This window comes from Macrotis lagotis, chromosome 8 (assembly GCF_037893015.1).
Source record: "Macrotis lagotis isolate mMagLag1 chromosome 8, bilby.v1.9.chrom.fasta, whole genome shotgun sequence".
NCBI lineage: Eukaryota > Metazoa > Chordata > Mammalia > Peramelemorphia > Peramelidae > Macrotis > Macrotis lagotis.
The window spans coordinates 21,402,306-21,428,600 of NC_133665.1; the positions used below are offsets into that span (position 1 = coordinate 21,402,306).

General features: G+C 34.5%; 1 protein-coding gene across 2 annotated transcripts in view; it reads left to right on the plus strand.

The window, feature by feature from the left end:
- SVEP1 (sushi, von Willebrand factor type A, EGF and pentraxin domain containing 1) overlaps window positions 1-26,295 on the plus strand; it is a 355,068-nt gene that overhangs the window by 242,131 nt on the left and 86,642 nt on the right. For both annotated transcript variants that reach the window (XM_074196498.1, XM_074196496.1), the window contains 9 exons: window positions 4,055-4,212; window positions 8,263-8,464; window positions 11,432-11,607; window positions 13,580-13,704; window positions 19,122-19,245; window positions 20,094-20,264; window positions 20,952-21,125; window positions 23,015-23,134; window positions 25,482-25,658. In XM_074196498.1, the coding sequence (XP_074052599.1) occupies window positions 4,055-4,212; window positions 8,263-8,464; window positions 11,432-11,607; window positions 13,580-13,704; window positions 19,122-19,245; window positions 20,094-20,264; window positions 20,952-21,125; window positions 23,015-23,134; window positions 25,482-25,658 (1,427 nt within the window). The remainder of the gene's footprint in view (window positions 1-4,054; window positions 4,213-8,262; window positions 8,465-11,431; window positions 11,608-13,579; window positions 13,705-19,121; window positions 19,246-20,093; window positions 20,265-20,951; window positions 21,126-23,014; window positions 23,135-25,481; window positions 25,659-26,295) is intronic.

Below are 26,295 nucleotides of genomic sequence, written 5' to 3' on the forward strand. Positions count from 1 at the left end.
GCTACCAAAGAGGTCTTGGTCTCCTAGCACCACCTGGTGGTATTTATGAGAATTGTCTAATTCAATTTCTTCAATTACTCTCTGTGAGTTCATTTACCCACTTTGTTTCCCTACTTGATTCTGTCTTTCATTGCTTTTAATTCAGTTAATTTTACTTCAAGAATTATTCTTAATCAGTTAATTTTACTTCAGACCTTATTCTTCCCGCAAATGACTAAATTCATATCCATCCTTTTAATCTCTTTCCTCTCCCCCCCCCCCAACAGTTCAGCTTCAGAAACATTTCTCAGCTCTCCTTTTTCTCCCCACACCTGGTCATTCTATTTACCAGCAAACAAGAAAGAAAGAATCTAAATTAAGAACAAGGAAGAAGAAAGATATACTTTTAAAAGTAAAAGATAGGCATGAAGGACCAATGTTGGCAGTCTCTATTACCCTGAAAAGTATCTAGAGGTTCACATAAGAATCTCTACCAAATTTTTTATCAGTCTTCTCATCCTTCTCCAAGCAATCATATTTTCCTTAACCACTGGCATGCCAGATAAATAAAAATCTATTTCTTTGGATTCTATATTTAAAGCAACAGACTTCCAAAGTTATATAGTTCAAACACGTATTTTATAAAAGAGGAAACTGTGGTTCAAAGTATCTAGGTAACTTGCCCAAGACATCAAAAGCAAAACCAGCATCAGAAAGACAGATACTTTGACTCCAGATTCAGAACCCTTTCCACTGTTTTGTTTTAATTTTATAAAATTGTGAAATCACAGAAACAGAAAGAACTTCAGAGGTCATCTATCCCACCCTCTCACCCAGGTCAGATGGTCATTAAAAAAAATGAAATATTTTGTGTTCCCATAAAAGGAAGGACTCGGTTATAAAATAAAAAAGAGGTAGCTAATCCATATAGCTGCATCCTAATTGAACAATACCAAGTAGACAAGTAGATGTATAAGTTAAGAAAACTAATATAGAAGTAAGGTGACTTGGGGTTACTTGGTTCATTATTTTGGCCATGCTTAATAGACTTATACATAATAACTTCTCCTCCCCAGGAGGAGCTTAAGGTTCATTATGATAATATGCAATGTATTCGGAGGCATGACCAGGGTGGGGGATTACCTAATCCCCAGAGCAAAGGAACTTCTGAGACAGTTTCTGGGACAGAGATAAAAGTTGTTTGTCTTCTGCTTCTGGGTGTGTCTGTCTTTGATGAACACACCCTTCTTGCAGGAATGTATTAAATGTATTAAATTTTAAATTTTAAAGTTACTTCATTCACCCTGCAGTCTTTTTCTTTTTCTTCAAAGATTTATTTCTAACAGTCATCTACACTGTGCTTAAATATCTTCACTTATGAAATTCAAATCATAAGGCAGTCTAAAAATCTTTAATATTGAGCAATTTTGCCTCATTGTAACTTCTGTAGATAGTTTCTGAAGTAGCTCTGCAACATTCTGAGCTTCCACATATAGGAAATCAGTGGTCTTGTCCCATCTTGTTCTTTGTCTTCAAACTGAAGACCCTAAGCATTTCCCCATCCCCTGGTTCCTTTGCCTTTCCTTCATAGGACTTGACTTCCTAATTCTTTGCATTCTGGATCATTCTAGATACCTTTTAAAATAAGCACTCAGGGAAACTATGTTCCATGACTGACACATACTTTGCTTTCTGAGGGCTTAGATTATGTTAGCTTTATTCACATTAATTTAATTACTAACAAAAATAGGCCTCTTCCATCATGTATATCCATAGTAAGTCTTGTTAGGCAGTAGAAAAGTCCAGATTAGTTTTGGAATGTTATTTAGGGGAATTTCAGCAGTTAGTTCAATAGTTGGTAGTAATGTGAATCCAATGTGTTACCCATAATCCATGGAAGGGTCCCTGGAAAGACTGCAAAGAGACCCTAAGCAGACCTTGGTGCAGAGTGATTGACATAAAAGGATCAGATATGGTTTTAGGCATAAATGAATAAGACAAAGATTCAGCTCCTGGGTTATTGATTTGTTCAACCATTTTAGATGTGTCCAACTCTTCGCTACCTTATTTAGGGGTTTTCTCAGCAAAAATACTGGAATGGTTTGCCATTTCCTTGTCCAGTTCATTTTACTGAGGAGGAAACTGGTTAAGTGACTTGCTAGAGTCAAATAGCTAGGAAGTATCTGAGGCTAGATTTGAACTTAGAAAGAGGGGTCTTTTTGACTCCAGACCTTGCACTCTATTCACTGTATCAACTAGCTGACCTAACTCTTAAGGCACAAAGAGTCAACTTTATTTTAATAAACAAAGCAAAAAGAATTGGAATCAAGATCAAAAAAGGACCCAGCAATAAAGGTAATTTAAGAAATTGTTAATTGATTGTTAGGTTGATTGAGCCATCTGAGAAGCAACGAATCTATTTGTCTTCATGGTCAAGAGAATATTTATAGAGTCCAGTTATAAATTAGCTGATCTGGTGGCATGTATAGAGCTAATCTTTTGTTTTATATGATTACAGCACTTACTGACACTTATTTCTGCTAAATTCTGTTTAATTTTGGTTTTACTTTAGAATTTCAGTTTGTCAATCTTGAGTCTACCTGTAATTATATTAAATATTCCTCAATTTTGTGTTCAATTTGATAATTGTGTCTTTTCTGACTTCATCCAAATCTGATAAAAATGTTGAAGCACTATGGCCAAGTATAAAGCTTTATGATATTCTCCCAATCATTTTCCAAGTTAACACAACTTTTTTTGAGTGCCATTGCTGAACCAGATATAGATGCACCAAATAATATTCTCAGCAAGACAGAACTCAAGAATCCTCAAGAATGCCATGACCAAAATAAAGCATTTTTACATGTTTTGCTGAAACTAAGATATATTTGCTTCAAATGACTTTTCTCTTTGTGACTCTTTTAAATAGAATATTTAATATTTAATTGATGTGACTCAAAGTAAATTTGGAAGAATATCTGTTTTGCTAGCATTGCATGACTATTGTACAATAAAAGTTGAATCTCATCTTTTAGACTGTTAGTCAATTTTTTTAATATTTATAAATTTTTGAGTATTCAAGATGTATAAAACAGATTTTTTTTATGGAAGAGTTGTGTCAGAATGGATAATTATTTTGTTTTTGCACACTACAGAATATATTTGTTATAAAAATAATTATATTATATTTCAACATTTATGTTCTCGGGAGAAGAAACTATATAGAAAATCAACATTAATTTTGAAATATAACTGAATAATTTGAATAGCTCTTATGTAATACCATGATGGTTGCATCAACCAACTTTTCAAAGGAATTAATTTAGTTTGCCATTACCCCCTTTTAGGGAGTCCATGTTGGTTCCTAGAGACTTTTGCATTACTTTCTAAATCCTTGCAAAATATCTGTTTAATAATCAATGTCTTGATTTTGATTTCTTTAAAATGCTAAGGAAGCAAATAATTTTGAAATCTCTCTGTGTCATAAATGTCAGGGATCAGTCTCAAGGATCTAAAACTATAATCTGCAGGATGTGCTGTGGTTTTAGAAATAAATTAGTATAGCATTTTGTTGTATCAGGTTTTTGGTTTCCATTAATAATACAATGGTATTACTTTCTACTGGGTTTTTTTTTGTATGTATACAGTTGTAAAACTAAAATTTCAATTACTAGGTTTTTGTGCTAGCCATGATCTATAACATTGTGTCTACTACAAAATATATTCAGAATTTCAAAGGATTGTCTCACAAATACATTTTTGGAACATAGCTCATCAGTCAGCTTTTATGAAGCACTTTCTCCATGACAGGTATGGAAAGTGCTGGGGATATGAATGCAAGCTGAAAGAAAGACAGTCTCTTGCCTTCAAAGATAGGAGAGGGAGGCAACATATAAAAAAGGAATTGAAAATTGCAGGAGAAGAAGGCTTCCTTGGTGGGACTATTATGAACATAATCTGGAGAATTAAGGGGACTGGTGTGAGGTCTTTCCCCATAGTGTCGGTTCTAGGAAGAACTCCCCAAAGGAATGGCTAAGTACTCACTCAAATCTGTTTATTGTGTTCTTTTTTTCAGATGTCAGTGTGTGGCAGGATACACAGGACCACTCTGTGAAGTGAATATCAATGAATGTGATTCCAACCCATGCAAAAACCAGGCCACCTGTGTAGATGAACTGAATGCCTACGTCTGTAAATGTCAACCAGGCTTCTCTGGTAGCAGGTGTGAAACAGGTATAGAGGAGCAAAGGGTCAGTGTTGTTGTTGAGCTGATTTTCAACTATTTGTGACTCCATGGACCAACTATCCATAAGTTTTCTTGGTAAAAATACACTTTCTTCTTCAACTCATTTTACAGATGAGAAAACTAAGGCAAACAGGGTGAAGTGATTTACCCAAGGTCACACAGTAAGTTATCAGAGGTCATATTTGAACTGTGGTCTTTCTGACTCTAGACCCAGCTATTTATTTACTGAACTACCTAGAAAGAGTCAGTAGGGAGTGTTTAATTCAGAATTTATAGACTCAGAATTCAATTGGATTGGATTCAAATGAGTTTCCAAAAACAAAACTCTCTGGCATAGCCCAAACCAAACAATAGCAAAGTGGGACAACTAATTTTTCTTCTGGTTTACATTCCTTAAACCCATCATTAATGCACTAATTCCTAAACAGACTAAACCCTGGTATCTAACAAAAAGAGAGTGTTGATGTTGTATCTTTGGATTCTAGGAAGTAAAGTTTTACAGGGACATATAACTCTGCATATGTGTGCATATGCACACACACACATACACACACACATGCACACACACACACACACACACACACACACACACACACACTCACTCACCAAGGTCAATGCTAAGAGGAGAAGGTTCTTTTGGATATTGGTGATAGTGGAAAACCACCTATGGCAAGTCCCACTTTCCATAAAGAAATTCTTGCCTAATCTCCTACCATCATGTACCTGAGGACCTCATGCATAGTGGAGCTTTCCCAAAGATACTGGCTTGAATTTTCATTTTTTTAATAGAAATGCCTTTCATATTTGTTGTTTGTTTTCTGTATGATTTAGTTTTGCTTTAGAATTGTTTGGCTTATTTTGAGAATGAAGAGACAGCTAGGTGGTACAGTGGATTGAGTGTGGGGTCTGGAGTCAGGAGTCTTCCTACATTCAAATCTGACTTCAAACACTTACTAACTCTATGATCCTGGGCAAGTCACTTAACTTCTCATTGCCTCAGTTTCATCTTCTACTTTTTACAATTTCTTTGCAAGGCAATAGGGTCAAGTGATTTGCCTAAGATCATACAACAAGTTAATTATCAAGAGTCTGAGACCATATTTGAACTCAGGTCCTCCTGACTCCAGAACCAATGCTCTATACACTGAGCCATCTAGGTACCCACCCTCAGTTTCCTCATATACAAAATGGGGATAATATTAACACCAACACAGGACTATTGTGAGGATTAAATAAAATAATAATTGTAAAGTGCTTCACACAGTGTCTGATATATAGTAAGTGCTACATGTCACTCTAGTGCTATATATCCAGGCCTGTCACTCTATCTACTGTACTACCTAGCTGCACAAGCACTACATAAATATTAGCTATTTATCATTTCATCATTGTTATTATTATTATTAGCAATTCTCAGCAGCTCTTTTCTTTTGCAAGGCAATGGGGTTAATTGACTTGCCCAAGGTCACACAGGTAGGTAATTATGTGTCTGAGGTCACATTTGAACCCAGATCCTTCTGACACCAGGGTCTGTGCCACCTAGCTGCTCCCTACCAAGACAAATTAGATTTGAAATGGTAGAGGTAGTTTCCTGACATAGGAATTTCCTACACCAGTAAAATAAGAGATGTATATATGTATCCCTATATAAGAGATGGCAGAGATGGAAGGTGACCTTAGAGTAGAAGGGTCTAGCATCTAGGAATATCCTGAAGGCTTCCTGCAGGATAATCTCTTGAAGGAGCCAAGTATTCTAAGAAATAGTAATGAGGAGAAATAGTACTCCAGCCATGAAGGAAGTTAGGTCAAAAACCAAAGATGAAATAAATGTAAAATAAGCAAGTAGTCTGGGATAAAGACTTGAAATGTAGGAAGGTATTAAGCCATGAAGAGCTTTAGATGCTAAGCTCTCCTACTTACCAAACTCCAATCTCTTCCTATTTCCTCTCAGGGTAAATATCATTTTCTTTGTTTTTAAACCCTTATAATCTGCCCCCCATTTACTGTTCCAATTTCATTAAACATTACTTCACTTCTCATAATCTATGATCCAAGAAGACGGGATTGGTATTCTTTATACCTAATATTCTATCTCCACACTTTTGCACTAGTTGTCTTCCATACCTGGAATGGACTCCCACTGACAGAATCCCTAGTTTCCTTTCCTAGAATTCCTAGTTGCCCACTTCCCACTGCTAGTAACCCTGCCCCCCCAATTTTTTTTTATCCTTTGTTAAGAAGTTTAAGATTCTCAGAACTATAATCCTGATTAAAAAGACTGATTTCTTTTAGAGAGTATTTAGCCTTCATATCAGTAAGAAATTAAGATTCCTGTGTTTCTTTCCATATGCTAATTACAAATTCAGTAGGACAGTGATCAAGATGCTGGAAGACTTGTCCTGCTTGGAAGAGACAACAAAAAATCAGATAGTATTATACCAGGATGATAGTCTTTCAAGAGCAGTTTTGGGCAGAGGTATTGTGGAACCTTCATTGTCTGGTCACACAAAAAGAGGTTAATAATTTTTCCCTATTCTCTGTTTTTGCATAAAAGATCAACTCTTTCCCAATTCAAGTGTGGTCATTCTGTAATGGCTCCACCTTAAGGTTTAGATGGTGAATCCCAGAGAATAAAACTTCATGTCTAAATCTATACTTTCTATCAATTTTGTTTTCACCCTATATTTTTAAGGTTTTAGGGTTTCATACCTTATATTTAGTAGTATACTAGTAAATGTTTAACAACTGGTTCTCTAGATATAAAAAAATTATATTCATAACACATTTTAAAGTTTAATCTGCATCATTAACATTTTAACTGTCATTTACTTATCTAGACAGTCAATAAAATAATAGATTTATTATCTATAAAACCACTGCTTTGTAGTATTTGCTAATTTGCCTGGTATATATGCTCATCCAGAAAATTCAATGATCAGCTTGCAAGCTATTTTGAACTTGCTCTCACACACCCCTCTTTATGCTTACTTCATATGTATCTTATATATAAATATTTATGTGCAGGTTGTCTCCTCTAATGGAATGTAGGTTTCTTCACAGCACAGCCTGAGGCAATTTTGTCTAGTACTAAGTAGTTGATGCCTAATAGATGTTTGTTGATTGCTATTGATTGATCACTATACAAACACATACAAACAAAAAGCAATGGGATATAAAGGAATGAGAACTAGACAATTAGTATTTGGTAGCCCTCTGACTATATAAGCTTTTAATTTCTCTAAGTCTCATTTTCACTTTCATCTAAAGCCCTCATCTTTATCTGATTGCCATTTTTGTTATTTACCTGAATAAGTCAGGAAATTATCATGAATAAGAATTATCTTCTTTTACTTTTAGAATGTAGATTGATACCTTATCCACCTCAATAATTATTTCCTGAATGCCTATAAAGTAAATGAACCTATTCCATGGAATTTTATATGGATTCTAGAATCTATATGGGTTCTAGAATCTTACATGGGTTGTAGTCTGAGTTTGTCCCTAATTTGCCCTATTAGAGTTTTCAGTAGAATGAGAATGTTAATAAATGTAAAGGCTTTTTAAAATATAAAACATATAAACATTATATTATACATGTAAATAATATATAAATTTCACATTGGTATTCCTATATTACAATAAAGCTCATTCATGGTATTAATATTATATGATCACATCAAAACCCAGTCTTTTATGCTAGCCTTGGATTCATATTCTGATTCATATGTTACATGTATTACTGAGAAATAATAATTTCTGAGTAAGTAATTTAGAGCTATTCAAACTCTCAGGACACTAGACAACTTTTTAAGCTTATAAATTGCAGATGAATTAATGGAAAAGAGTGTCCTTATGCCAAATCTAAATTTGTCTCTATGCAGTTTTCACATATTGCTCCTAGTTTTTTCCTCTGGGACCAATAAGTAACTAAATGTTGAGTTGGACTTATTTAGTTTTATTTTGGGGTATATTGCTCTAATTGATTGAACAATGTCTTTGCCATATCTACAGCTAAATGTCTTTTATATTTGTTGCAGAACAGTCTGCTGGTTTTAACCTGGATTTTGAAGTTTCTGGGATCTATGGTTATGTCATGCTCGATGGTGTGCTCCCATCTCTTAGTGCCATTACATGCACATTCTGGATGAGATCTTCTGACATTAACAACTATGGAACTCCCATCTCTTATGCACTTGAGAACGGAAGTGACAATACTTTCCTTCTCACTGATTATAATGGGTGAGTAGAACTAACAATAAATAGATTTAATGTTAACTATTGTTTTATGTAGAAATCCTTACCAGCTTATTTACAATAGTGAGACCAAGAATTGAGTTTCAAACTAATTGATGGTGGAGATGTTGGATGGAAAAAAAAAGTAGAAGTCTACTATTTTATTCTCCTTTCTGCTTGGATAGGGTTTTGGCACTCTTACCCATTCAACCATCTTCCAAATTATAATTCAAATGCCATTTCCTTCAAGAAGCCCTTATTGGGTTCTACTACAGAATAAAGTAGAGGAAATATTGAACGGAAAAATATGTTATACAATTAATCTATTCCCTCTACACTGACTGTGTACCTTACACAAACACTGACACCCCCCCCCAAAAAAAACCCCATATCCTATTGTTCAAGTTATTAGATAAGGTCAGTGAACTTTTGGGTAAAGTATCTTGCTCCTCCCATGCAATAATCCCAGATGAATCCCTGGCCCCCTGAGACAAAACAAGCATCTATCACAAAACAGATCAGCACCTTAACCTGAAAGGAATGTGTCTTTGACCTACTACCTCTCATCTACATATCCCTAATTACCTCTTTTCTATCCTCTGAGTTATTGCCCCCATCAGTTTATACCTAAATTATTTTATCTTCCTGCCTCTTTAAAATCTCACTCCTCAGATAAGTTGCTTCTCTTTCTTTGCTCTTGGAGAGTATCATCCCCCAAACTCTTCTGTTCCCTATACCCTTCTTTACTACTTATCCCCTTATTGCTCTCCTTCCTTTGGGAGGGCAGTTTGCTTTGAGAAGTGTGATCCCCCAAATAACCTCTCACACTCCTCTATCCTTTACTTTTTATAACCTGATTGTTCATCTTCCTTTGAGAGGACAGCCACTCTGGATTTTGATATTGCTCCCATGTCTTTCCTTACTGCTCAACCTTTCCTGACTTTTGGATGCTTAGGATATTTAGGTTGTTTGGGAATCAATGGTTCGCTGCCCTTTAGTCTTAATTTTTCCTTAATTTTACAATATTCAAATAAACCTTTTTGTCCCTAAAATTCCTTCTGGGTCAGAGTTGGTCTTTTACATGAATTCTTTCATTTACCACCCAAACCTTTAGCTGGCTATGTATTCCCCCTCCTTCCCCAATAGCACGAAGAGCACTCCAATCATAATGACCTTTCACACCTCAAACCTCATGGAACACTTTTCACTTCTCATGCATTATTATGGAGCATTTTGTACCTGAGTCATTTGTGTATGTTCCATATCTCCCTCCTAGACTGTAAGCTCCATTAGGTCAGAATCTTCTTTAGCACCTAGCACAAGTGTTCTATGCAGATTAAGTGCTTAGGGAATACTAAATTAATGGAATTGAGTGAAATTGAGTTAAAATGAATAGTTTATTTGAATAACTAATCTCCCACACTATTCTAGTTGGGATTCCCTACATTATTTTAAATGTAGAATAACCATCACCATCTTCCTCCCAGGGAGGGAAGAATTTGTAAAAGGATTCCTGTCACATAAATAGGGGGAATTCAGCTCAATAGAATTTTACAAAGGCAGCATGATGTGGTGTATGGAGAGTTGAGTTCAAAATCAGGAAGAATTGGGTTCAATTACTGATTCTAACAGAATCTAATAGTAGAGAAGTCACCTAATCTATTGGTGCATCATGTAACCCTCTAATAGTGCTGGTATGCATTGGCAGAGGAAGTGTCATTATTGGGAGTTACCTATAAAGGGAGTAGTAGAGAAAAAATTTGTGTATTGTGGGAAATAGCATGACATCTTTTGCTCAGTGCTTGCAGTGTCCAATGGTACTTTCTGGAGTCTCCTTTTCTTCCATTTCTTTTGAATTTTTACCTTTCTCTGATTTTGCTATTGACCTTTATAAAGGGCTCTCTTATCATGGATTGATACTTCAACAATGTTATCACTTCTCGGGCAATAAATTTTCAAAAATTATTCATTGAGTATTCACAAAGTGCATGGCTCTATACTCAACTCAAAATGCTTAGAATCACATATGGAAAACAAGTCAGTCCCACCATCAGGAGAAGTGTCTTCATATAGATACACAAAATCCAGATTCTCCATGTGTCTCATGATGGATTCATTATCTGAGATGATTTCTTTCATTACAAACCCATTTGGGATTTTCTTGGCAAAGATACTGAAGTGGTTTGCCATATCCTTTTCCAGTCCATTTTACAGATGCTGAAATGTAGACAAAACTGTCTTGAGTGACTTGCCTAGGGTCACACAGCTAAGTATTTGAGCCAAGATTTTAAGTCAAGAACATGAGTTTTCCTGATTCCAGATGCAGCACTTTATTCACTATGTCACTTAGTTTGGATGGCACATAATAGAGATTTAATAAATAGTTATTAAATGAATAAATATGAGTCTTGTCATTACAGATAAACAATGTGATCTAAGGCAAGCCATAATTCATGAAACAAATCTGATGCTGCAACATTTAAGAAAATGGGGGAAAATCATATTTTTTAATTTAGCAAATTGTTTCCATTGAAACCTTCAACATTTCTTTGTTTATATAACTTTTTTTAGTTTTTTTTTGCAAGGCGAAAGGGGTTAAGTGGCTTGCCCAAGGCCACACAGCTAGGTAATTATTAAGAGTCTGAGACCAGATTTGAACCCAGGTACTCCACTACGCCACCTAGCCACCCCTTATATAACTTTTAGAGCCCCTTTTCTAGTCTAATTTAGCTAATTGTTATTATATATATATATATATATATATATATATATATATATATATGCATTTGTAACTACTACACTCTAAGTTCATTAGGGATAGGAACCATGTTATTCATTTTTATATTCCCACAGTGCTTAATACAGAAGCTCACACAGAGTAGGTAATCAGTGTATATTTACTGAATTAGATTGGGCAGAAGGAAGCATATAGATGAGCATAATATCCACTTGACTTCTTTCTTTCTCCTACAGCTGGGTTCTTTATGTGAATGGGAAAGAGAGGATAACAGACTGTCCCTCAGTCAGTGATGGCATTTGGCATCATATCTCAGTCACTTGGACAAGTACTGATGGATCCTGGAAAGTGTATATTGATGGAAAATTATCTGATAGTGGCATTGGTCTATCTGTTGGTTCAGTTATCCGTGGTATGTCTTTTTGTTCCTATAGTAACCATAGAGCATAGAATCCTTGGATGCTCGTTGATTTAGATTTTTTTATTGGTCATATTTTTTGACAACTTTAATGCATATGACCTCATTTATCTATCCTGACTCATTCAAAATGTCTATTTACTATCATCATTTTCTAGATGAACTAGCTGGCACAGTTTAGTGCATCAATTGAACTGTCAAAATGTCTTATATTATGTAAACACAAAAAACTATTTTCCTAGGACATCAGCTTTATTTTCTGTCCCCATTGGGTTCATCAAGATAAGGTAATGTAGAAATCAGTTGGTTCAAGAATATTCACTGGAAGAACTTTGCAAAATATGATGTCATCTGTTTAGGGTCATAAGCCATGGTGAATATAATTTATACAGTGATCTATCTAGACAATAAAATTAAGTACCTAGTTAAAAATAACAGGCCCTGTAATAGGCATGGGGGCACATGAAACAGTTCCTGTCCTCAGGAATTTACATTCTGTCAGGAGAGAACTTCCTTTTGGTATACTAACATACTTTGTGGCTCAAGGCATCATCATTCTCTCAATTTACATTTTTAAGAAATGATTTCTATGCTTGCTAATACACATAGAAATGTCATTCACTTTTTCTTTTTGAGTCCTAGTAAAATTAAAAGCAAAAGTTATTTGAAGAATCATGAAATCTCATAAAAACCAACCCAAGAATTTTCCCAGTTTTAAAAAGAAAATCTCTGAATTCAACAGAAGCTCCTAACTTGGAGTGATGGAAGGATTTATATCCCAAGAAATGTCTAATTATCTTACTGGGGCAATTAGCAATATTTATTGTGCAGTTCCTATTAGGTGAAAAAAGAAGATAGAATTGAAGGAAAAAGAAATGGTTATATAAATACATAGAAATATAAGCAATATTCAACCAACTCTTTCTGTCATTCACATAGTATAAAGCATTTTGTTGGATGAACAGGAGAAAGAATGAAGCACAGAAGGGGATTTTGAAAGGATCGTGGGCAATAAAGACTTCAGGGGCTATTCTGAAAAGGTTTTCCAGAGGCAAAGATTAGAAACTGTAAAGAACCAGCTATTGGGCAGGGGGGAGCATGGAAGACATTAGAGCTTAGTATAGGGCACATGCACAGTATGACCACTGAAGAATGAGACAAATGTCACAAGCCAGCCAGCATGACTACATTTTGCTCACTTTGCATAGAGAGGTCATCTTATAAAATCATGGTGCAACAATATATACTTAATAGCTTGTTTGCAGCCTCCCGTTCTTCCATTTGTAAATTTATTTCCCAAAATTTCAAATAAAAATGAGAACTTTGCCTATCATGATTATATTGTTGGTAAATATATATGCATATACATACACACACACACACACACACACACACACACACACACACACACAGACTCTATGTACATGTGTTTGAATTTTTTTTCAATAATTAGTGTTTGTAGAGATCCTGAGAGATCCTCTAAGACTAAGTAAATTTTCCCATTCACTTCAATTAAGTAAAAGTATTAAGAGATAATAAGTACCTGAAAGAAGGTAGATAACCTGGAATTTTATTATTTCTCAGTTACTCCTATATACAGGAGTAACTGAGAAACAACCTACACACACACACATATTGTCTGGTATCAAGCAATCATAAAGTTAATACCAGTTTCCAAAATTCTAGATATTTTTTTAAATATTTAACAGACAAAATTGTTTTTATCAATAAAATATAATTTATTTTACTTAAAAGATTCCATGCTATCATGGTATCATTTATATGTAAAAGCACACAATAGGGTAGTAATCTGTCAGTGAAGGTTGTGCCTTTGAAACTTTTTAAATAAAAAATGTTATTTATATAGCTTATGTTGTCATTGAATTAACATTCAAAAAATATTTCAAAAGACTCTCAATTCAAATTCAATCAAGAAACATTTTTTCCCCTCTCTTTTTCTCTTTAGGAGGTGGCTCACTAGTTCTTGGTCAAGAGCAAGACAAAAAGGGAGAAGGATTTAGCCCAGCTGAGTCATTTGTGGGCTCTATAAGCCAGCTCAACATTTGGGACTATGTCCTGGCTCCAGATCAGGTACATTTCATTTTCACCATATGTAGGAATATGATGTGATAGAGAAAAAAAAGTTATGGAAATTTTTACTGCCTAAGTCCCACCACATTGCATTGACATCTTATGAAACAGAATTCAACTTTAAATTCATGTTTATGTTCTGTGATCACAGACTAATTTCATCCAGAAGTATTTTAAAGGTTAAATCTCATTTTTTCTTATTGATTACACTGTATCTGATAATTGTATATAGCCACAGAATGACAAAACTAGAAAAGAATTTAAGAGATCACTGATCTAAATCCTCATAGAGGCAATGAGGTATGGTAGGAAAAGTTCTGTGGGAAATGTCCTGTATTTCAATTCAGTAGTCCTGGGTGTGAATTCCAGTTGGACCATTTACTGACAATTCACTTAACCCTGTTGGGTCTCAGTTCTTCATCTGTAAAATACTAGATGACTTACAAGGTTCATTCCAGTTCTAAATCTAATTGAATCAGTGATTTTGTTTTTAATCTTCTCTCCAGCAATCATTAACTGACTTTTAGAAAGAAAGAGAGGGAGAAAGGAAGAGAGAAAGAGAGAGAGAGAAAGAAAGAAAGAAAGAAAGAAAGAAAGAAAGAAAGAAAGAAAGAAAGAAAGAAAGAAAGAAAGAAAGAAAGGAAGGAAGGAAGGAAGGAAGGAAGAAAAGGAAGAAAGGAACTGAAAAAGGAAGAAATAAAAGAAGGGAAGGGAAGGAGGGAAGGAGGGAAGGAGGGAAAAAAGAAAGGGAGGAAGAAAATAGTATTCATATTACCTTAGCTCACAGGTTTATCATGCGGAAAATGCTTTGTAAGCCTTAAAGTACTATATGAATATGAACTTTATTGTGAAAGAGTCTTCAAGAGGTTTAAGGATTAACCCAAAATTGCAAAGCTAATTAACGGCAGAGTCTGACCTAAAACACTGAACTACTAACTCTCAATCATTAGATAGTCCACTGATGCTAATATTTCCCACAAATATGTAAACAGTAGTCTCCACTACACAATCATTGCTACTGATTACCTATTTTCAAATGATATGATCGTTGCCCATAATACACTTCCAATGTAGAAAATGATTCTCTTGGTTTTTTTTTTTTGGTCTTTGCAAGGAAATGGAGTTAAGTGACTTGCCCAAGGTCACACAGCTAGGTAATCATCACGTGTCTGAGGTCAAATTTGAACTCAGGTCCTCCTGATTCCAGGACTGGTGCTCTATCCACTGTGCCACCTAGCTGCCCCTAGAAAATGGTTAACAGAAGGTGGTTCTTAAGCTGTATCTTGATGGAAACCAGGGATTACAAGTGAAAGAAGTGAGGAGGAAGAGAATTCCAGGTATAGAGGGCAATCAAGATAAAGGCTTGTAAACAAGAGGTGGAGGATCTGGTGTGAAAAACAAGTAGGTCAATGTGGGTAGATAGAGGAGTATAAGAAGGGTGATAAAATACTAGGGAGTGTTAAGGAAGTAGAAAGGTTGTGCTGCATTTTAACTGCCAAATTAAATATTGATTCCAAGGTGACTGGGAGGAGTCTATTGAATAGAAGGGTGATAAGGTCAGATCTGCACTTTAAGACAATTCACTTTAGTGGTTATGTGAAGGATAGATTGTTTGTGGGGAGAAACTTAAGGCAGACATAAGTCTCCTATTGAAATAACCTAGGCAAGAGGCTATAAGTATCTGAAGTAGTGTGGTGATTTTGTGTGAATAGAAAGGAAATAAATACACAAGATCTTATGGAGATAGAAATTTGAGATTTGAGATTTGAGAACAGTCTGAATGTGTTGGGTGAGATTACAGTGAGTAATCAAGGATGTTGCTGAAATTGTGAAACTGTATGACCAGAAGGATTGTATTCCTCTCAACAGAAATATAAGAGTTGAGAATTAGGATGGAATTTTCAGAGAGAAGATAAGTTCTGCAATTAATCAGTAATGTAGAACTATATCTTGGAACACACATATGTACATTCATACATATGTATACATAAATGTTTTTCTGTGAAGAGATGATCACTGAATCCATGGTTGTTGATGAGTTTACCAAGTAACTAAGCATATACAAAAAAAAGGAAAAGGGTCCAAGACAGATACCATGAGACTCTGTTAGAGGTTAGAGGGCATGATATGGATGATCAACAAAGATCAACAAAGATCCAAAAAATGAGTTATGAGAAGTAGTAAGACAGAAGTGGGACCAAGAGAGAACCCAGAGAAGAGAGAGAGAGTATTTAGGAGGAGATTGTCAGTAGAATCAATCAAAACAGAGAGGTCAGTGAGACTGAGGACTCAAAATACATCTTCAGATTTGATAATTAAGAAATCATTAGTTATTTTGGAAAAAAAGTAGTTTCAGTCTAGTGGTAACTTAGGAAGTGAGATTTTGAAGGACTTACAAGACAGTGAGAGGAGAGAACTTGGGGGTACAAAATTTAAACTGCTTTTTCAAGGAGTTTAGAAGAGAAAAGGAACAAGAATGGTAGGACTAATAATTTTTTTTTAAGGATAGGGAAGATAAGATCATGTTCAGGGAAGAAATCAATTTAGTTAGAAAGTGAAGCCTAGAGAATGGGAATCAAATTAGGACTGCTGAGAATGGTGGGGTAAAAATGGGATCAAAGGTCGATGTAGAAAACTACTTTGATGAAAAGAGTCACCTCTTCATTAGACATTGGAAGTAAAGGAGGAGACAGAGGGAGGTGACATCAGACAGTGGTAGAATTCAAATAAATTAACAACCAGTTCTCTGCCCTAATGACCATTTTAAATATAAAAAAGAATATTTCATGCATATAATACTCAAATAAGAACAATAAAAGAGGTACACAAAAGTAGACCATAGCAACCAGTGTTGGAACACATGCTGAACCAGAACTCATTCTACCAATTTAAACTCTTTTTTCCTTCTACTTCCATGGCTTCTGAATTGGGTGATAATAAGATAATCCTTGAAATCTGTATTTCAATTGGTTCATTGTGTCCCAGCTTCCTATTGGTTTTATCAGTCAGGAACACCAGCACACTAATAATACCTCCCGGGAATTTTAGCCCCTTATTACTTTGGCATTATTTTCCTTTCCTTTATATGTTTGTTTACTGAAGTAACAAAAGTAAGGAAACTAAAATGTAGTATTTCAGCAAAGGTATAGTGAATTTTGAGAAATGAATAAATAAATATTTCAAGCATCATTCTGTCAATTTTTTTCCAGCTATGGATGGAAGGAACATTACTGTGGGTGCTTAGAAAACACTGTTGTGCAAATGAATGTTAAAAAAAAGTAAAAAAAGCGTAAGGAATGTAAATTTATGATTTCTGCCCAGACCTGATTACAAGTGCCATTTTAACAACCAGTTCACCAAACTCAACATAAAATTAGGTATCTGTTCTGCCAAACTGGTGCTAATGGGCTGAATCCCACCACTGACATCAGAGAGGTGTAAATGAGAAGAGGAGGGAACTCAGGGCAAATGGGCCTTTTTTTCTTGGTAAGCTAAGAGAATGGGGGACAGGATACTATAGCAGCTAAGTAGAAAATTTAGAACAACCACTGTGGAAATTAGGATAGAGAATCAATTAGGGAGTATACAAATTCTCTTTCTACAATGATGGCTCACTTGAGATTAGATAAAATAAATTTATTTTGGACTTAAATAGTATGACTATACGATCTCTTCCAGAAAAAAAAAAATGTCTATTGTTAGGTTTAAATAATCAACTTCACAATTATAAGATGGAGAAAAAAAATTGATCAAAGAACAACTGCAAAAAAGAACTGGGATTTTAGGAGGCTCAAGCTAAATTTCAGTAAAGAATACACGATGGTGGCCAAAAATCTAATCCTGTCTTAGACTTAAGAGAGAGAGCTATAATTCCCAAAACATACTATACTCTTCTCTGCTAAAAGTGCATCTGAAATATTCAGTTCTAGTTACAAAATTTTAGGAAAGTAATTGCCAAACTGTGGGATTTCCAGAAAAGCAAAAATAAGACAATAGACATTCTGAAAGGCAAAATATATGAGGATAGATTGAAGGAACTGGTGTTGAGAAGAAAAGACTTTTCTAAGGGCCTAGAGGACATAAGTATCTTCAAATATCTGAAAGATGTTCACATGGAAGAGGGACTAAGCTTGTTTGTATAGAATTCAAAATATCTTTTGTCCTACCCTACTTGTACCCACACTAAGAACAATGGATGGAAGTTACAATGAGATCATTTAGATTTTATATAAAGAAAAATTTCCTAGTAATTGATCATCAAAAATGGAATTGGTTGTCTTTGGTGGCTTTCAAACAAATGGTACATGATCACTCACTGGGCATATTTTAGAAGGAATTCTTAGGTAGGTATGAATTGGCTACTGATATTTTTTCTAACTCTGAAACTATAAATCCTGCCTTTCCTTTGCCTAAGAGTCAACTCTATCATTCATCATTGAATTTTAAAATTGTATAATTTAAGGGGACTTTAGCAATCATGTTTACAAATAAGAAAATGGAAGAGAATCACTTGTTCATTTGACCATAGATAATTTATTTCCCTTTTCATTTGAGGCAACTAAGGTCATAAAGACTAGAACAATGGACTTAAAATGAAGAAGAATTGTATTCAAATCCTTCCCTAGCTGTGTGACCCTAGAAAGTCACCAAATCATTCACCAACACCTCAGTTTATAAAATTGAAATAATAATAATAATTCTTGCCCTATAGGATTGTTGATGGATGAAATGAAATAATATATGTAAAGCACTTAGTAAAATTAAAGATCTATATAATTATTAGGTGTTATTTATAAAATAAGAAATTATATTAGATGATCTTTAAATATCCTTCCACTTTGACAATTCTATGATATGATTTTTGATATTCAGAAACTATAATAAAGATAACCAAAAAGTAAACATATCCTTCAACATCCAGGATCATGTATTTTTACCAATGTGAGTCCAAACTTGGGTACAGTTGTGAGAAGGTAATTTATTTTTGCGTCCTCTAATTCAATCCTTTTCCTTCTTCAGTGATACTTTTTACTTTCCTCTTTCCAGCTCCTAGTATATTTATGTTTTCACCTTTGATCTGCTATTAACACCTATTCTCATATTATTTTTAGAACTTCATTCATATGGGTCGCCCTTCTTAGAGAATTGGAATTTGGGCCTTTAAAAGATCTTTAAAACAAAGAATTAAATTCCTAATTGTGGGATTTTTTTAATGAGCAGAAAGTCTGGAGAAGGTGGTGTGTAAGGTCACCTATCCTTAGTCATCATGTGAATGTTACCTACATCTCCATCTATTCTTAATGCCAGTCCTGTGAATACATGTCCATGAGTTTTCAATAAGAAAACTTCCTATCTTCCATGTTTGGGTCTTCATGAATAAAATAGCACATATTTCAATATATCTATTAAACTTTCAGGTGAAGTCTTTGGCTACCTCTTGTCCAGAAGGACTCAGTAAAGGAAATGTGTTGGCCTGGCCGGACTTTCTATCAGGAGTTGTTGGAAAAGTGAAGATTGATTACAAGAGCATATTCTGTTCTGGTTAGAATTTCATTTATATATTTTAGTTTAAAGTAATCTTAAAATATTCTGGATATATTTTTAAAGGAAATGAGAGAATTACTGAGATAAACCAATTTTATTGGTTTATTTGAATTGAATTTTAGTCAACAATTTCTCCCAAACAAACCATTTGCCAGAACTGCTGACTAATGGCTGGAATTTTTGTCATTTTTCACCATCTCTTCCTGTGTCTATCCATTCTTTAATGGAAAGTCTAGTGAACAATTAAATGGCAACATAAAGGAGAAAGAAGAGGGAGAAAAAGAAAAGCAAAAGATCTAGATGATTAAAAAAACTAGACAATCAGCTTCTGAACAATTAAATGTTTTCTTCAAAAAACTAAATATTGAAGCAATATCCCTTAAACTGCCTAGAATAAATTATTTTAACAATGGGATAATTATTGCTCCACTCCTAAAATCCCAGAGACTATATAGCAAATTTAAGTCTTCCTGTATTGGATAGCTAAATTAATTCAAATGGAATATTGATTCAAATAGAGGACCGTGTTAGTAATTAGATTTTTAAAAAAATATTTAATTTCTTTACAATGCAGGATTATATTTTTCAAACTATATTGTTAAAGTTGTTTTGTCCTTCAACTTCTTAACACAAGATGATCTGAAACCTCTTTGTCAAAGTGAAAGTTTTACATTTACTCTCCTCCAAATTTGATGCTTTTAGGAAAGTCAAGGAGCTTAGCATATTCATAAAAGCAGAATGTGTTTAGTGATCAGACATGCATAAGCAATTAACACTCCATATTTTGGACTTATGCTACAAACATGTTTCTCAAAACTGTCTGCTCATATGTATTCTGTCTCCAGATTGTCCATCATTAGACGGATATGTACCTCATCTGCGGACCTTAACAACCAATTTAAAACCAGGCTCTAAAGTCACTCTTTTCTGTGATGCGGGTTTCCAGATAGTCGGGGATGCTGTTCAGTACTGTCTGAATCAGGGACAATGGACTCAACCACTGCCGCACTGTGAAAGTGAGCTCTTTGTCAATGATGTTGTTAGGGCACTTGAAAAAGAGAGGCCCTCTGCCCTTCTCAAGGAAGTGATTGTAATAAGTCTTTGTCCTTGGACAAATCATTAGACATCAACTTTCTCATCAGTAAAATGAGAGTATTAGATTAGATCCCAAAGTTCCATTCTGATTGTATGATTTTTGTAGCCTGATGATATGAGAAATAGAAGGAAAAAAAGTGGCAATAGCTAGGAGAGAGAAGGAGACTGGCAAATTTAGCTCAGACTCATGTATGATTTACAAAACTAGGAATGGGCAGAATCAGGAACTAGGACTTGACTCTTCTAACCTGGAGACCTTTTTACTAAACTATTCCCAAACTCCTACTCCCATGCATGAAGTGCATTCAAAATTCTATAAATTATGAAATTTCATGAAAAAATCAAAGAAAACATGAACAGAAAATATGAACATGTCATGTTAAATGTTATTTAAACTTGTACTTTGTTTTCATTTATGCTGCTTTCTGAATTTTAATATCCTCAAAATCCAAAATCAATCATTCTTTTAGGTCCCAAGTATGTGGGAATCTATACTTATTTTACTATGTGTATCATGTAAGAGAGTTTTTTTTTTGGATTTTCTTGAACCTCATTTTGATTATATTGGTTTCACTCATTGTGTCATTACATTTTTGCCTATTTTGTAGGAATTGGCTGTGGAGTACCACCACCTTTGGAGAATGGCTTTTATTCTGCTGAGGATTTCTATGCAGGCAGCACAGTCACTTACCAGTGTAACAATGGTTATTACCTACTGGGTGATTCACGGATGTTCTGTACAGACAATGGAAGCTGGAATGGCATCTCACCTTCATGTCTTGGTAAAAATGAATCTGATAGTATTAATTCAAGCTGAAAATTGTGTACTTTGTTTGGTGTGTATCATAGAGTTGGAAGGAATCTGAGAGGTACTACACCCTCATTTAATAGCTAAGGAATCTGATTCTTGGAGAGAATTAAGAGGTCTGGTCAAGTCATACAGATAAAGTGAAAGAGTTAACTTGGGGATCTTCTGACACCAAGTTAGGATTCTTTCATTGGACCATGCTCCCCCAATCCAACTTTTGAAGTGATCTCAAATATATTTGTATATTAATGTGACCAGCTCTATTAAAATCAGTGATCTTTAATGATCACCTAACATTCCAAATACTACATGGTTTCAGTGTAATTGAGCAAATCCTTAATGATCTCTCTACAATAGGAATATAATAGTTGTTGCTACATTATTTTTGTAAAAAAAAATTGCAACTTTCAATACTCTTCTTTCCCACTAATGCTGGAATAATTTTCCTGAAATGATGTGATTTCTTATTTTTTAGGATTAAATATAAACTCCAATTTGTGGGACTTAAAGATGTTTAAAACCTTGACTCTATGTTCCCTTTCCAGCCTTATTTAACATCATTTCCCTCAATACGCTCTTGAGTCCCATCAAATTGCTTTCTTGCTCTTCCTCACCCAAAACAATCTATTTTGTATTGGTTGTTTTTCATGTCTACTCACACCACCTCTTGGAATCCCTGTTTTCCCTCATCTCAGTTCCAGAAACATCTTCATAAACCTTAAAATTTGATATCCTCAAGAGAGCTTTCTCTGTTCCCACAGTTCCTGTGGTCTTCTCCTTTAAGATTATCTTGAGCAACTTCTCCCTGGGGATATTGCCAGTTACCCTTGTATCTACTTTGTATGTGTTTCAGACATATTTATGTCATGTGCATATTACAAGAATATAAATTCGTTGAAGGCGGGGACTATTAAACTGTGTTTATGTGCTTTGTCAAAGATTTTATATAAGTTTTAAACATATTTCTGTAACAAGTGATTGGAAATTCACTTAGTTCAGAAACCTCCTATGGAGAAGAGAAGGAAGCCAAATCAAGGTACCAGCCAATTAGTATTTGAAAAAGGTATTTAGAAACAAATTCCTTAAGAGTAAATCAAAAGTTAAAAGCCTTAGCTTGTAATGCCCTGGAAGTATACCTGTGGGTTAAGTCTTTAGTCTTTCCCTTTCTCTGGAATGTCTACCTTTGCTGTCTCCCCAGTCTCTGCTTCCTCTAAGCCTTTGCCTCCTCCTCGGTTCCCTCCGTCTCTGCCACACTGTGCCCCAGTCCCATCCTACATTGAAGGGCTGTAACCTTTCTGTGCTTGGACTAACCAAGGTGATGCAATGGGGCACTTAAGCCCTTCTAGTGAATAATTGCCCATCTAGTGAATAACTACCCAACTAGTGAAATGCCCCTGGTCCTACTGGAACTCCACTTGACTAACTGGAGGTCATGACTTGGCAAACTATCAATAAATGTGCTTTTAACTTAATTTGGTTTTTTTCCTCATCCTAAGTCCAAAAACCTCCCTAAATTGGGAAGAACTGCCAATAACTTTATAATAGCTTAGAACTAAATACTTTTTGAGGGCTAGAGATCTTATATTTTAAGGTACAATATAATTGGATTATATAGTCATTAAGAATTGGAAGTTACAGTGAGGAAAGGGAAAAGGGCAAGGAGAATTTGGAAGTCAAAATTTTAATAAAAGTTTAAATAGTTTATGCATATAATTAGAAAAAATTTAAATGGGAGGTATAGCTGTAGTTTGCATTTGTAAGAAAAAGAACTAAAAACAAACTTTTAGGATAATGTTTAAATTTGTTGTTAGCATCAAATGCTAAGAATGGTTACTTGATAAAAATGTTGTGCTTGGGTTTTAGATGTCGACGAATGTGCAGTTGGATCAGATTGTGATAAGCATGCTTCCTGCCTTAATACAAATGGATCCTATATTTGTACATGCATCCCACCCTACAAAGGAGATGGAAAAAAATGTGCAGGTAATAAGAATTTGCACCCTTTTTTGCTATAATATACATGAGTGTAGATAGATGCAAATATACCCATACTCATGTATAATATATTCATATATTCATAAATATACACATATGTACTCATTTGAAGATTGATTATATTTGAACCATTAACATTTTGAGCACCATTCTATATTTTATTTTAAGTAATTGATGCTTCCATGAAATTTAAGTGAATTAAATATTTTTAAAAATCTAATATTTTACCTTTAAGATTTATAATTTTTAGAATAATTTTATTTATTTTGAGTTTTACAATTTCCCCCCATTCTTGCTTCCCTCCCCCACCCCCCCACAGAAGGCATTCCATTAGTCTTTACATTTTTCCATGATATACATTGATCTCAGTTGAATGTGATGAGAGAGAAATCATATCCTTAAGGAAGAAAAATAAAGTATAAGAGATAATAAAATTAAGAGATAGCAAAAAAATGATTTTTTTTCTAAATTGAAGGTAACAGTCTTTAGTGTTTGTTCAAACTCCACAATTCTTTCTCTGGATACAGATGGTATTTTCCCAAAATTGTCACTGATTATTGCACTGAAGGAATAAGCAAGTCCGTCAAGGTTTATCATCACCCCCATGATGCTGTTAGGGTGGACAATGTTTTTCTGGTTCTGCTCATCTTGTTCAGCATCAGTTCATGCAAATCCTTCCAGGCTTCCCTGAATTCCTATCCCTCCTGGTTTCTAATAGAACAATAGTGTTTCATGACATACATATATCACAGTTTATTAAGCCATTCCCCAATTGAAGGCCATTTACTTAATTTCCAATTCTTTGCCACTGCAAACAGGACTGCTATGAATATTTTTGTACAAGTGATATTTTTATACTTTTTCATAATCTCCTCAGGGTATAGACCCAGTAGATCAAAGAGTATGCACATTTTTGTTGCCCTTTGGGTATAATTCCAAATTGTTCTCCAGAAAGTTTGTATGAGTTCACAGCTCCACCAACGATGTATTAGTGTCCCAAATTTCCCACATCCCTTCCAGCATTGATCATTGTCCTTTCTGATCATATTGACCAGTCTGAGAAGTGTGAGATGATATAAGATTTATAATCTTAAGAATTTCTTGCCTTCATTTATGATTGACTTTCAACTGATAATGACTCTAAACATTTTCTACTAGCCATTAGTTAATGATCAATAAAAATATATGAACTTTTCTGAGAAGAGTTTACTTTTCAAAGGAATTCTAATGCTAAACTGAATTCTTGTGTGTGTGTGTGTGGATGTGGTTGTGTAAATAATCAGAATCCTAATTTATGTGTTTTGTTAATTGGGAGTTTCTTGGTATTGAGATTTCTTAAAATTAAGCATGCCTGCATGTATATAGGGAGTGGGGAACGCAGCATGGAAGTGAAGAATCTTGACCGTATATTGTTTATCTAGAGTGACACATTTGTCTGATAACCAGTATATTTGATATTTACATAGGATCACTTTGTACCTTTTTATATATTCAATGCATTTCTACTTCTCTCATTGAATCTACCACTAACTAGTTGAACTGAGAGAATCAATCATGGTTTGTTCTGTTTCCTAATATATGAAAAAGAAGAATAAAAATGAACTTTCTATTTCCTTATCTTTAGTGTTTTTCCTGGAATAAAAACAACTGCTTTTAAAAAAAGTATATTGGAAACTCTAATAGGATGTTATAAGAAGCAACAAATGAGATTTTTTTTGTTTGTGGTTTAAAAAAAACCCTCAACATTACATTTTAAAACCTATTTTAATCAAATGACTTTTGGTCCCTAATTTGACATAATTCCCTAGTTCTCAAAAGCAAATGTTGTTGTTAACCTAATAGCAAGCAGTATTGTGTCGTTGCAATTTTGGGACTTGGGAACCAAAGAAAGAAAGTACAGGTCCTAAATGTTTGGCCTGTTCAAACATGTTTATTTTATTTACTGAATTTTTTTTAACATTAATCATTAATGTATTGTTAGATATGTTTTAATTTTTAGATGAAAGTAATATATCAGTAATGAATGTATGGTTTTACACCATCATATTTTATGATAAGCAAAATATTTCTTTGTAGATTTCAGAATGACGTTGTAGCCTTGACATTTGGTTTAACCTTCTAATACTTTCTTTAATGGTAACTCAGATAAAATGCTATGCTTGGGTTTTAGAAGTTGATGAATGTGTAATTGGATCAGATTGTGAGAACAATGCTCAGGATTTTCAAACAACATTAAGTATCTCACAAACTCATGGTTTGTTTTTTCCAAAACTATTTTTCATTATATACACATGTATACATGTATCCATTTAACCAGCCATTTCTTTCTTTGAAGAACCCATAAAATGTCAGGATCCTGGCATAACAAACAATGGCCATTCTTTTGGTAATACTTATACTGTTGGTGGAGAAGTTACTTTCTCTTGTGAAGAAGGCTATCAATTGATAGGAATGACCAAAATTACATGTTTGGAGTCAGGAAAATGGAGTCATCAAATACCATTTTGTGAAGGTATGTCTTAGTTAAATTCTTTGTATTTTCTAGGTGCTATATTGATAGTGATTAAATGTTTCATCAGCATCTTTTGTAGTGCTGCTATCACTGTTATTCTTAGTAGATTTCCATATTGTAGTTTAGTTTTGGGGGGGGGTTTTTTGCAAGGCAAAGGGGGGGTTAAGTGGCTTGCCCAAGGCCACACAGCTAGGTAATTAATAAGTGTCTGAAGCTGGATTTGAACTCAGGTACTCCTGACTCCAAGGCTGGTGTTCTATCCACTGTGCCACCTAGCCGCCCCTCCAATATTGTAGTTTAAAAGATATGTAATCTTGGCCAAAACAATTCAACAATTCAACTCATGTGGGCCTTTTGGGCCTTTATAAATATTCTAACTATAACAATACTCTTAACTACTGGCCTAACTCACAGGGTTGTTATGAAGGATGTGCTTTTTAATTTTTAAAGTATCCTTTTAAATTTGTTATTCTGTATACAAATTTGTTTTAATTCTCAAATATACCAATGAATTCTCAATCTCATCAGTGTGGGAGCTGGCTCCATTGCTACAGATCTCAAGACATCCATTCCTTTTAATTCTATTCTGTTTTTGTCCAGAGCCTCACATTAATCTTCTGCAGAGGATCTCCCTAAT